This window comes from Ursus maritimus, unplaced genomic scaffold, assembly GCF_017311325.1.
Source record: "Ursus maritimus isolate PB19 unplaced genomic scaffold, ASM1731132v1 scaffold_26, whole genome shotgun sequence".
Lineage (NCBI taxonomy): Eukaryota > Metazoa > Chordata > Mammalia > Carnivora > Ursidae > Ursus > Ursus maritimus.
The window spans coordinates 36834680-36847436 of NW_024425119.1; the positions used below are offsets into that span (position 1 = coordinate 36834680).

At 33.9% G+C, this 12757-nt stretch overlaps 1 protein-coding gene across 1 annotated transcript in view; it reads left to right on the forward strand.

Moving 5' to 3' along the window:
- ARID2 (AT-rich interaction domain 2) overlaps nt 1-12757 on the forward strand; it is a 160077-nt gene that overhangs the window by 98248 nt on the left and 49072 nt on the right. Inside the window, exons 7-12 of the mRNA XM_040642361.1 lie at nt 3923-3989; nt 4083-4333; nt 4656-4752; nt 4849-5058; nt 5914-6081; nt 12407-12488. Of these exons, the coding sequence (XP_040498295.1) occupies nt 3923-3989; nt 4083-4333; nt 4656-4752; nt 4849-5058; nt 5914-6081; nt 12407-12488 (875 nt within the window). The remainder of the gene's footprint in view (nt 1-3922; nt 3990-4082; nt 4334-4655; nt 4753-4848; nt 5059-5913; nt 6082-12406; nt 12489-12757) is intronic.

Sequence of the window (12757 nt, forward strand, 5' to 3'; positions counted from 1 at the left end):
GCATATAAAATTGTGTTTTCAGGGTATTATCTGAGCAGTTTTAAGGTAATGTTTCATTGCTATCTCATTTGCATTGTTACTGACAAGAAGTCAGTTTTAATCTAATTGGCTTGTGTGTGATATGTTTTCTCTGACTGCTTTTAAGGTGTTCTCTTAATCATTGATTTTTATTTTGGTTAGCATGTGCTTTGTTGAGGTTTTCTTTGCTTTTCTTGCTTGGGATTTATTTAGCTCTTTTGTTTGGTATTTTGCATGAAATTTGGAAAGTTTTGGCAATTATGTTTTTAAATTCTTTTCTTTCCTATTTTTCTGAGACCATGTTTATACAAATGTTAGACCATATACTGTCTCACAGGCTACAGATTGCTTTTAGACCTTTTCTTTTTTCCTGTGTACTTCATGGATAGTTTCTATTGTCATGTTTTCATTTTCTCTTATCCTGTTAAGCCCATCTAGTCACACTTTTTTTATTTCAGATACTGTTTTCAGCCCTAGAAATTCTATTTGATTTCCTTTTACATCATCCCATTTTTCTCCTAATTATGTTCATACTTTCCTTTAAATCTTTGCCCATATTTAATAAAAAATAAAAATTTTATTCAAAAATGTTTTAAAATCTTTGCTAATTCCATTATCTTTTTTACTTCTGGGTCTGTTTTTGTTGAAACTATTTTTGTCTTAGTTATGGGTCATGTTTCCTACTTTTCTTTGTACATGCAGTAATTTCTTATTAGATATGAATATTGAGAACGTTACATTATGAGTGTTTGGATTTTGGTGACTTTCAAGAATGTAGGACTTTGTTCTGGCATGCTTTTAATTGACATATGGATTGTGACACATTGATCCTTTAGAATGTTGTTTTAAAGCTATGTTATGATTGAGATGGATTAGCCTTTACTCTAGCACCAGTTTATCCCTACTCTTCAGGCATGGCTTTGTTTGTATTTCTACTGAATTACAGGGTATTTCGTGAGTTTTCTCTATTTTGTGAATTGTTCAGTTATAGCTCTTCGTTAGTTGTTTTCTCTGTTTTTTTTGCTTGGTGTTTTGGAGTTCAGCCATGAATATGCATAGTTTAGTACTCAGCAATCAGCTCAAGGCATTCCTGTGCAGATTCATTGAGTTCTTTCTCTTCATTGCTGCTCTTTCTTGCAAATTTACTCTCAAATTCTACTTCTATTGGCCTTGCAGAACAGTGATCAGTTTCCTCAGCTTAGAAATCACTACGATCTCTTGGATTTATTGTCCCTGTGCTATAGTCTGCAGTGTCCTATAAAACTATGGGGCAGTGATTGGACTCACTTCCTTTGTTTTCCATATTTCAGTGATTAAAGTTTTGTATTGCTGTGTTGTCCAGTCTCTGAAAACGGTTTTATACATATTGTTTTTATGATAGGAAGATGACTACCAAAGTACTAGTTATTTCATTATGGCCTGAGCAAAAGTTTTTTCCAGGCGTTTTTTTCTTTGATTTTAATTTTATGCTTATTTTTACCTCATAAGACATTTTTTTTTAGTATTTTATTCATTCGTTATTTATTTTGATTTAAACCACATCTCTCCATGTATTTTTGTTTAGTGCTGGTTTGTAGATAATGAGTTTTCTCAGTTTTCATTTGCCAGTTTTCATTGCCATTCAGTGAAGGCAGTTTCACTGTTTAAAGATTTTAGTTCAGCAGATATTTTCTTCCATCACTTAGAAAATGTCCCATTGTCTTCTGGCTTCCATTATTTTATTTTATTTTTTTATGAAGTCTGCTGTCAGTTTAGCTTATTGGCCTTTTAAGATTATCTGGGGTTTTTTTTTCTGTCTTTGCATTTAAGTTGGGGTTCTTTTTGTCTTTACTTTTCAGGAATTTTATTCTTTTATATTGATGTTCCTACACATCTTTATCTTTCTTCAATGTTTGGAATGCTTCTTAAATCTGTAGGTTAACGTCTTTGAATTGTTTTAGAAAATTCTTAGCCCTGTCTCTTCAAATACTGTTTCTGCCCATTCTCTCTCTTCTTTCTCAGGAACTCCAATTATTCTTGTGTTAGTACCTTTCACTGTATGTTCTGTGTCTTGTATTTTTTCCCCCATCCTTTTGTCTCTTTATGCTTCCAAACTGTATTTTCTTCTGTACTTTCAGTTCACTAATTCTTTCTTGAGTTGTATAGAATCATTCGTTAAATTGAGTTTTTCTTTTCAGTTCTAGAATTTCTATTTCATTCTTGCAGTTTTCATATATTTGCCAAATTTTTCAATCTCTTATTTCTTTGAATTTATTATCCATGATCATCTAAAATTCTGTGTCTGATATTTTTGTTATTTGAATTTCCTATGGCCCTTTTTGAACATCATCTTTTTTTTTCTTTATATGCCTAGTTCTTGTTTATTGTTACCAAACATTCTTTTTCATGAGTTTTTTAAGCAGTTGATCCTTTTGCTGTTGGAACTTTTCTCAGACTAGTGGCTTTAAATGTAAAAGAATCTTAATTCCAAAAAATAAAATACGGTGATTTTGGAATCTCCACACCAAAATGTTTAGAAATAAAAAGTGAACTAATAGTCCATGTGTTTCTTTATTAATACAAAAGTAACAAGATAGGGGCGCCTGGGTGGCACAGCGGTTAAGCGTCTGCCTTCAGCTCAGGGCGTGATCCCGGCGTTATGGGATCGAGCCCCACATCAGGCTCCTCCGCTGTGAGCCTGCTTCTTCCTCTCCCACTCCCCCTGCTTGTGTTCCCTCTCTCACTGGCTGTCTCTAACTCTGTCGAATAAATAAATAAAATCTTTAAAAAAAAAAAAAGTAACAAGATAATACAATTAAATGTCATAGACAAGTTGACGTTATAGTTCATTTTGTATAGTTATATAGTATAAAGTCGCTTGATTCTTAGCCTGATAACATTGACTATGGATTTTGACTCATCGCTTCTCACATTTGAATCAAAAACAGTTTGTAGATATGGAATACTGGAAAGCAAGTTAAATATCTGGGTTAAAAACTTGGGAACACAACTTCACTCCTTACTATTTTATTTTATTCTAGATGTAGATTTACTCAGTACCTAGCCAGCAATGTCTCAGGCATATCTGTAAACAGGAATACTGTGATTGTGTGCTGTTTAATGACAGGTTTAATGATTATCATGATTTTCAAATACTAATGAGTATAAACACTATTTCTAGATATTTTCCATAGCTGTGGAATGATCAGAAAATATCTGTAATTCATATTGGTGACATTGTCACAGATATTGCTAATATTACTGTGGTTTTTTGTCTAAGATTCAGAGTTGAAGAAATTGCTAAGGAAATACTAAATTTTAGTTAGAGGTTAATGAACATAAAGATATCACCTTTTCCCTTCATTTAATTTCACAAGTGCCCTTATTTCTTTCACAGACCATTTAGGAGTCTGTGGATCCCAGGTTAAGAATCCCTAGTCTGAAATGTTACCTTATTATATAAGTACCTTAAACTTACAGAAAGTTAAGTATTTATGTCAAATAATTAAATACATAGCACATAATGATGTCTACATGGATTTTTAAAAGTACAACTTTTAGGGGCACCTGGGTGGCTCTGTTGGTTAAGCATCTGACCCTTGATTTCTGCTGAGGTGATGATGTTAAGGTTGTGTGATCAAGCCCTGTGTCAGGCTCCGTGCTGGGCATGGAGCCTGCTTAAGATTCTCTCTCTCCCACTCCCTCTCTGTCTGTCCCTCCCCCTTCCATTCTCCAGCTCTCTTTAAAAAAAAAAAAAAAATTCTCTCTCTCCCTCCCCCTCCCTATTCTCTCTCTCTCCCCCCTTTCTAAGTAAATAAATAAATAGTAGAAATTTTATAGTTTTACAGTCTGTGTGACTATTTTTAAAGTAATAGAATAGTTCTTTCAAATGTCAGAATTAAGTATAATAATTTCTTAATTACAGTTTTGGAAAGACATTGTTGATGATAATGAAGTACGTGACCTCATTTCTGACAGAAACAAGTCTCATGGTAAGGCAATAAGAAATTTTTTAACAAACTTCGAAATATCAATAATAATAAATGAAATATCAATTTAAGTGAAATGTATATTTTCTATTATAGAAGGTACATCAGGAGAATGGATTTGGGAATCTTTATTTCATCCACCTCGAAAGCTGGGCATTAATGATATTGAAGGACAACGGGTACTTCAGATTGCAGTGATCTTGCGAAATCTTTCCTTTGAAGAGGGCAATGTTAAGCTCTTGGCAGCTAATCGTACCTGTCTTCGTTTCCTATTACTTTCTGCACATAGTCATTTTATTTCTCTAAGGCAATTAGGCCTTGACACATTAGGAAATATTGCAGCCGAGGTAAGCATGTGATAGTAACTTAAAATAGTTTTGATAGTTAGCAATGGTATTTACTTTAAATTTTTAGTGTGTAGCATTATTGTATTTGCTATACTTACAGAATATGGAAGGCTTATATATAGTTTGCCTAACGTGGTATGGTGTCACACACTTTTTTGGAAAAAGTATTTGAAATGATGCTCCAGATTTAGTGATGGCTATTCCCAAAATAATTGCATTTTTTTAAAACTTGGGCAACACTGTTCTATTAATTTTTATTAAATTTGAAGTATACAACACTGAAGAGGGCTACCTCAACAATAGTGTCCTTTCTTTTTTCCAGCTTCTATTGGACCCTGTCGATTTCAAAACTACTCATCTGATGTTTCATACTGTTACAAAATGCCTAATGTCAAGGGATAGATTTTTAAAAATGAGGGGTAAGTGCTTGCTTAATTTTCTCATTGTATACCATGCACAGGCTTTTTATCATCTATTAAAAAATAAATACATGTTTGTATGTGTATGCTTTTCAGGCATGGAAATTTTGGGAAATCTTTGCAAAGCAGAAGATAATGGTGTTTTGATTTGTGAATATGTCGATCAGGACTCATACAGAGAGATCATTTGTCATCTCACTTTACCTGATGTGCTGCTCGTGATCTCAACACTCGAGGTGCTATATATGCTCACAGAAATGGGAGATGTTGCTTGCACAAAAATTGCAAAAGTAGAAAAGAGCATAGGTAAGACTAAACCCAAGAAACATTTATTTTCTTTATTGAGGAAAAAATATTTAATGGGGTGTTATATACTAAATCACAATTGCTATTTGGGGTTTACTATTTATTTTGAGGAGTCATTACCCTTTCAGACACACTTGTTTGTGTTATTCTTTCTGCCTGTTTTAGATTAGCAAGAAACTTCTGCCATATAGAGACCAGGGTGTATGTGGCTGTCAGTAATTCCTATCCCTTCCTTTATTTCTGTTACTACTTACCAAATCCAACCAAACAACCAACAAAATTTCTGTAAGTCTGAGGAGCAGGTCTTTCTGTTTCAAATGGTCAGCTGCTACTATAAAGCCGCTGAAGCTGAGTGAAAAAGTTTGCTTGTTTTCCTAGAAGTTGTTGATAATGGTATTATTCTTAAAATTAATGAATTTACCACCTCATTAGTGGGTTGTCAGTTTTAAACACAGTACAAATGTATGTCATGTTAACATTTAGTCATTAATTAGAGTGATTTCGGTGTTTGGTATAAATACTAAAACCAGAGTTAATAGAGATTTGGCTTGAAATTATTATTGAGAAATTAAGATGTCACTTTCCATATCAGTGGTTCCTAAATCCGGCTACCCATCAGAATCAGTTGGGAAACTTTTCAAAAATAAAGGTACCTAATCCCCATCCCAGAGCTACTAAAATCAGTCTTCAGAGATTGAGCCTAAAAATCTTCTTTAAAGATCCACAGATAATTCTGATGTACAGTAATTCATGGACTGCCATTTGAGAAGCAGTTATTCTGTATAGCATGTGTTTTTCAGCAATGTCATTGTTTGATAATATTACTAATAACTATTGGTTTTTAATTTATTTTAGACATGTTAGTGTGTCTGGTCTCTATGGACATTCAGATGTTTGGGCCTGATGCACTAGCTGCAGTAAAACTCGTCGAACATCCAAGTTCCAGTCATCAAGTTTTATCTGAAATTAGGCCACAAGCTGTAGAACAAGTCCAAACCCAGACCCATGTAGCATCTGCCCCAGGTTAGTGTTTTTACATGTTTTTCAGTATGGTTACTGGTGTGTAAGATTTAATACTAAAGATAAATGTAAATGTGCAGTACAGGGAACTGATATTTTATAGGGGAATAGGCTAAAGCAGAACTTGAGTATGAGCTTTAATTTCTTAGGTGTTATACATTCCAGGAGCAGTAGGATCGAAGTGAGCACAGAGGGAGAATAGTATAATACACTTTTTAAAAAAACATTTAGAGGAGTGTGAGGCATTAGATATTTACAATTATGAGAGCAATATGAAATGCCCCAATGAACTTCTTATTTGCGATTTTGGTCATTGGAAATTGATATGCCAAGAATAAGTTAACCATATATGACCTTATAATTCTCCCAGCTGGTCATCCAAGTACATAAGTATAAATGCCTCCCAATACTTCAACCAAAAACCATAGAATCAGAGCCTTGGATCAGACACACATGCATACGTACACACACGACACACATATAGGCATGTGTACCTGCACTTGTGCACTCTTCTTAGGGTCCCTTGGGTCAGTTCTGTTTAACTCAAATGTCTTTAATTAGAATTCATAGCTGTCTAATAATGAACATTCTCTTCGGTCCTTGGACTTTTTTCTCCTGGCTTGTTACGAGTTGTCGTTTTTATAGTTTAGCACTCTCAGCCTTTTTGAGAGTGCTTTCTCTACCTTCATTTGTCTTAACAAAACAATCCATCATTCACCTCACCTGCTCTTTTCACGTCCCACCATTCCCAAGACATTTCTCTTTCCTTGTATTTTTAATAGAGGATATTCTTTTCCTCAGTTGATCTTATTACCTCTCACTTGGAATTAATATGGAAGCCATGTGGCATGATTTTCTTCAACTTCTTACCCCTTCACTTACAAACTTATTAGCATCTGAACTCATTTTCCTTCAACTTCCCCTTGTCTTCAGAGATGTCAACTTCTGAACCTGTGCTCTGAATATCAGTCTCCTCGTTCCTATATCTTAAACCTCTTTTTCTTTACCTGCTTCTTCCTTTCAGCCTAGAAATACATTTAGATCATCAGCCTTCCTCACTACCCTTAATTCAGAAATCCCATTATTTTTTGTCTTTACCGCATCCATTTAATCACCAAATCGTGTTGAGTCTTCCTAAATACCCTGTCTTCTTCAGCTGCCAGTGCAATGCCTCAGTTCGGACTTCGTCACATCTCTCAGCTACTTGTTCTCCTCTCATTTGATCATGGTCCCAGTCTCTCCTCTACTCTAACTCATAGGATCACAATTATATACTCTATTCACATGAAAAGTATGTAATATGTATCACATATTAATTTCCACTATGTCCTTCTGAAGTATATGGTAGAGTTGTATCATATGTGCGTTTAACTTACTTGATGTCAACTAACAGAATTGGACAAACAATAAAGCATGAAAAAAAATAGGTAATTTTGACTACTAACCTACTCAGTAGCTTTCACCCACAGGCAATAGATATTAAATAGCCAATGCAGATTTGGGAGTCAATGGTCAAATAGTAATGTTTTCTCAACCTTGACAAAGAAGTGAAACAGTTCTTTTTGCCAGTTAAGTGGGTAGTAGGGGTATATTCCTCTGATCAACAAAGAGATGAATTAATAAATTGTCAGTGATACACTGAAATAAAATGAGCCATTTGAAGAATATTTAGGAATAATTTTGATGAAAGCTACTGATTTTTGCCTCCTCACTGACCAGTGACCTTAACAAATGAACCCATCCCCTCACCTAAGATTTGGCCCTCGTTTGACAAAATTAAATGTTTAGAGTTTGCGACTTGTTCATATATATAGTGATTCATTGATAGAGGTGGGAATAAGCCTCTAAGGACCTAAAAATTCACTTTTGAGCTGGTGAGCATTTTATTACTTGCTCATCATGAAGACAACTTTTAATTGTTCGGTTAGTTATCACTTATACTTTGTCCCCCCACCCCGATCATTTATTTAATACTGTTCTCGTACAGAATGGTCCTCTTCAAACGTTTTGCTCACTTCTCATCACGATGAAAACTTATGTAACCTTTCACCCACTTTTAGTTTGAGATCAAATTTCTTCATTATAATTTAAATAGTTGTAAATAAAATTTTTTGTGTATATTAAATTGACGTTTTAAAATAAAAGATAGATTTTGTACCCAGCAGAATCTTGATATTTGCCATCATCCATTTTTAAAAAATACACAAACTCTTAATATCAGAAATTTTATGGTACCCTCTTTCTCTTTGAACTCATATCCACCACCCTATCAGTACTTTTCAGCTATAAATATAGACATTCTAATTTAACTTTTTTTATATAATTTTTTTGAATTTTTTTAAAGATTTTATTTATTTATTTGACAGAGAGAGACAGCAAGAAGGAACACAAGCAGAGGGAGTGGGAGAGGGAGAAGCAGGCTTCCTGATGAGCAGGGACCCTGGGATCATGACCTGAGCTGAAAGCAGATGGTTAACAACTGAGCCACTCAGGCACCCCTAATTTAACTTTTTCAATTTCTTGTTACTCTATAAAGTTTTAAGTGTTTAAAACTTTATCATTTTAAGTTTTAGAAATAAGCAGTACATGAAACAACAGTACATGACAAAGTAGCTATTGGAAGTTCATCTCCTAGTGAGGTGGTTCTCTGGAAAGTGTTACTCCAGTGTGTCCCAGAATGAATATTTTTTTATTGCTAGAGTGAAACTGGGTTCAACATCAATTCTGTCTCCATTTTTCCTTTTTATAGATTTAATTTGAAAATCTAGTTCATATCAATAAGTAGCTAAGGATTGAACTTACAATACTTTGAGCTTCAGAATTATCCAAAATTATTAAAATTATATTTAATGATCTTCTGACAACTTGAGTTCTTTGATTTTGTTGAAATCGAAGAATTAACATGTGACTCATAAAAGAATTTGTTGCCCAGTCATTACATTTACTTTTAAGTTTTATTGGAAATATGTCAAAAAGATATTAACAAGATATGACTGTAAAATATACTTGCTGACTCTTGCTTAGTTGCACCTTGTTTATTTAACCTGATATAGTCAAGAAATATTAGCACAGCGGTTCTCAAACTTCAGGGTGCATCAGAATTGGCTGGTGGGCTTACACACTGATTTCTAGGCTCTATACCCTGAATTTCTGATTCAGGTGGACCAGAGAATTTTAATTTCTAAACAAGTTCCCATGAGATGCTGATGCTGCAGTTCAGGGGACTATACGTTGAGGATCACCAGGTTAGCAAAACTGAAATATTGCTCAAGCCCAGTACAGTTTTTTGATAACGTGCTTTTATCATGTGCTTTGAGTACTTTTTTGTCAAAACCTTAGAACTGCAGATTTCTCCCATTCAGCTATAGAAAATGTCTCCCACATAACCTAACTGATAAAGTTAGTCTTTATTATCAAAAGTATCTTGCTTAATCAACCTCACTTTCCATTACTTAGAAAAAGTCCAACTTTATTTTTCATTTCAACAAAGTATAGTTAATAGGTATTCCCATGACACCTTCCTTACTTTAGAATTCTAAGATAGTTAAACTAGCCATGAATTTGTCATCTGAATGAAATAAGATGCCACCACCTTCAGTATTTCTTTAAAAAATTCTCTGTACTTTACTTATATAAGATTCTGCCTCAAAAGTAATGCCCTTTTTTGACAGTACTTAAAAGATAGAGGAGGGAAGGACATTAGGCAAAAATTGTCATCACTCTATATCTGAATTCAGAATACACCAAAGGGCCAGAACACTCAATATCTCATGCCCAACATTGCCCTTAACTATAATATATAAAACATCATAAAATATATACAGGAAGCCCTACCGTAATACCTTGGTTAAAAAGAAGCTTTGTGGATTCTAATGATTCTAATTCTCCCTTTGGTGTCCTAGAGGTTTTTACATCCTTCGTTGTCGCTGCCACCACCACCATCATCATCATCATCATCATCATCATCATCATCATCATCATCATAGCTGACAGTTACATAGTGCTAACGATGTGCCAGGCATTGTTTTAAGTAGCTTATATATAAACTCTAATCCTCATAACGACCTGCGAGGTCAGTGTACTGTTACTTTTCCCCATTTTCTAGACAGAGAGGTTAATTAACTTGCCCGTGGTTACACAGCTAGTAAGTGCTGGAACTCTAGAGCCACCCACTCTGGCTTGAGAGTCATGCATTTAACCATAACCTGCATTGCTATAAAGGATGGATGAGAGTTAAGATTTTCTGTTCCAAAATAGAAGAGCAGTTTTAGAAAGGAATATATGCAAAAGTTGAACATCTGGGAAATGATTCCTTTTAAAGATTTATATTTATTTTGAGGGAGAGAGAGTGAGGGAGGGATAGAGGCAGAGGGAGAGAGAATCTCAAGCTGAGTGCTGAGCCGTCTCGGGCTCAATCCCACGATCCCACGACCCTGAGATCATGACGTGATCCGAATCAAGAGTCAGATGCTCAGCCAACTGAGCCACTTAGGTGCCCCTGGAAATTGATTCCTTTTAAAGTATAAGTACCTTTGAATCATTTGGAATGCGTCTTTAGGTATCTTTTGTGAGGACAGTGCTTCTCAATTTGTAGCCACTTTTATGGTAATTCTATGTTTCCAGTGTATATTCTTAATTTAATTGTGGCTGCTTTACTCTTCTTTATGCGTTATTTGTAAAATTTTTATAATTTCAACATAATTTCTAATATTTCACTCAACTAATCATTAATTGATTCAGGAGATTTCAGTCTGAATAGGGTATATTCTCTCGTAGTACAACTGATGAAGAAAAAGGAGGAAGATTTCCAAGTAGGTTCAGGCCCTGCTCAGATATTTTCTGTAACGGTGTCATCGAGTTAGGAGAAGAAAAGATAAGCTGGAGTTGCACCAGGAAAATAGTTTTGGTTGTAATTATTTTGTTCTGTTAAGAAATAGCATGTCATAGTATGGTATCTGTAATATGACAGACCTGGATTCAAATCCAGCACCCTAAAAGAAGGGTTTCCAGCTAGACGCAGCTCTGCCACTTCCATCATGTGTTCCTTTATAAACTTAATCTATGCACTTTATTTTTTTCATTAGCAAAATAGGGATAATTAAATTTAGGTCTATAAATAAGATTAAAACAAACAATGTTTTTGTAAATGTAAATGGCTTAATACAGAGTAAATGTTCAGTAAATGGCTGCTATTAGCTCTTATCCCAGTGAAAGCTTGGGGGCTGCATCAAACATAAGTCAAGATTGCTTTCAATCATTCACAGATTTGACTGTGCTGTGGAGCTCCTTTGGTTCTAATAATTTAGAAATACATTTGTTCTGTTTGAGAATTCTAAGTTTCGCTAAAATGTTATTTGAAAAATAGTGGGTACATTTTATAAGTTTAAAAACTATAAAATAATGCTGATGAAGCAGTATAATTTTTAATTTTGTAAATATGTAATATTCATATTTAAATTATAATATGACTAAGTTTATATTATTTTTTTCATGTTTTCATTAGTTTCTTTATATACAGCAGAAAAGAAAACATTTTTCTACAGATCTTTTGAACTTGTTAGAAAATAATAAATGATTTAACTTATTCATTGAACTTGAATTGTTTTAAAATGTCATAAGTAAAATCTCAGAAATTGGTATGTGTTTTAAGATTAATAGCTAGTGCATTTTTACCCAGCAACCCTCTTGCCTCTCTTAGGACAAAAGTATACTTGAAAACTATTATTAGAACAGATTTTTTTTTTTCCCCAGAAGAATAATCTTATGAAAATCCTTTCTTGAATGTAGGACTTTAAAATAATTCAGACTTTTTGTTCACCTTTTCCCAGAAGTGTTATATATATGCCACTTGCAAAGTTAATATTAATCTTTTAAAGTTAGAAGTGAAGTGATTATTTCTGATACTATCTGCTTCTATAACTAAACTGATTCTTACTTACTGATGTGTTGAGCTGTGTGACCTTGGGCTAGTTATTTTAATCACTCTGAGTCTCAGTTTCCTTTCATAGAAGAATTAATATATATAAAGTATTTAGCTCAGTGTCTGACCCATGGGAAAAAGAGTTTATATTAGCTTTATAATCCATATTATTGTTATTATTTGAATGATTGTAAAGAGTTTATATAAAGCATCAAAGACAGTGCCTGGTATAAGATGTGCTCCATTATAATAAGTTTCTTTCTCAAATTTGTATATTTTCACTAGGTTTATACCCTTTTTAAAAGATACTCATTGTGAATATTAATTGTTTCGGTATCCGTGAACTGAACATGGCATGTCGTGATGGCGTTTGTACCAACGATGTAGCTAATGTGTTTTTTTCTTTAGCTTCCAGAGCAGTTGTAGCACAGCATGTTGCTCCACCTCCAGGAATAGTGGAAATAGATAGTGAGAAGTTTGCTTGTCAGTGGTAAGTGGTTTATTTCTATTAAGGCTTTATCCTTGGGAAGAATAAAGCAAAAGAGAAAAGGAAATGTATTTCAACAGTCATCCAGAATGTTTTAGTCCGTATTTCTTTTTAGTCAGAGTAGAATATCATTTATACAAAGAGTGGACAATGTAAAATCATTTCACCTGCATTTTGGAACAATTTGAAAGAAAAATATTCATCAGAACCTTCAGAATTAAATTACATTAAATTACACCACTTAACCTCTTTTCAGAGTAAAATTTGTGTTA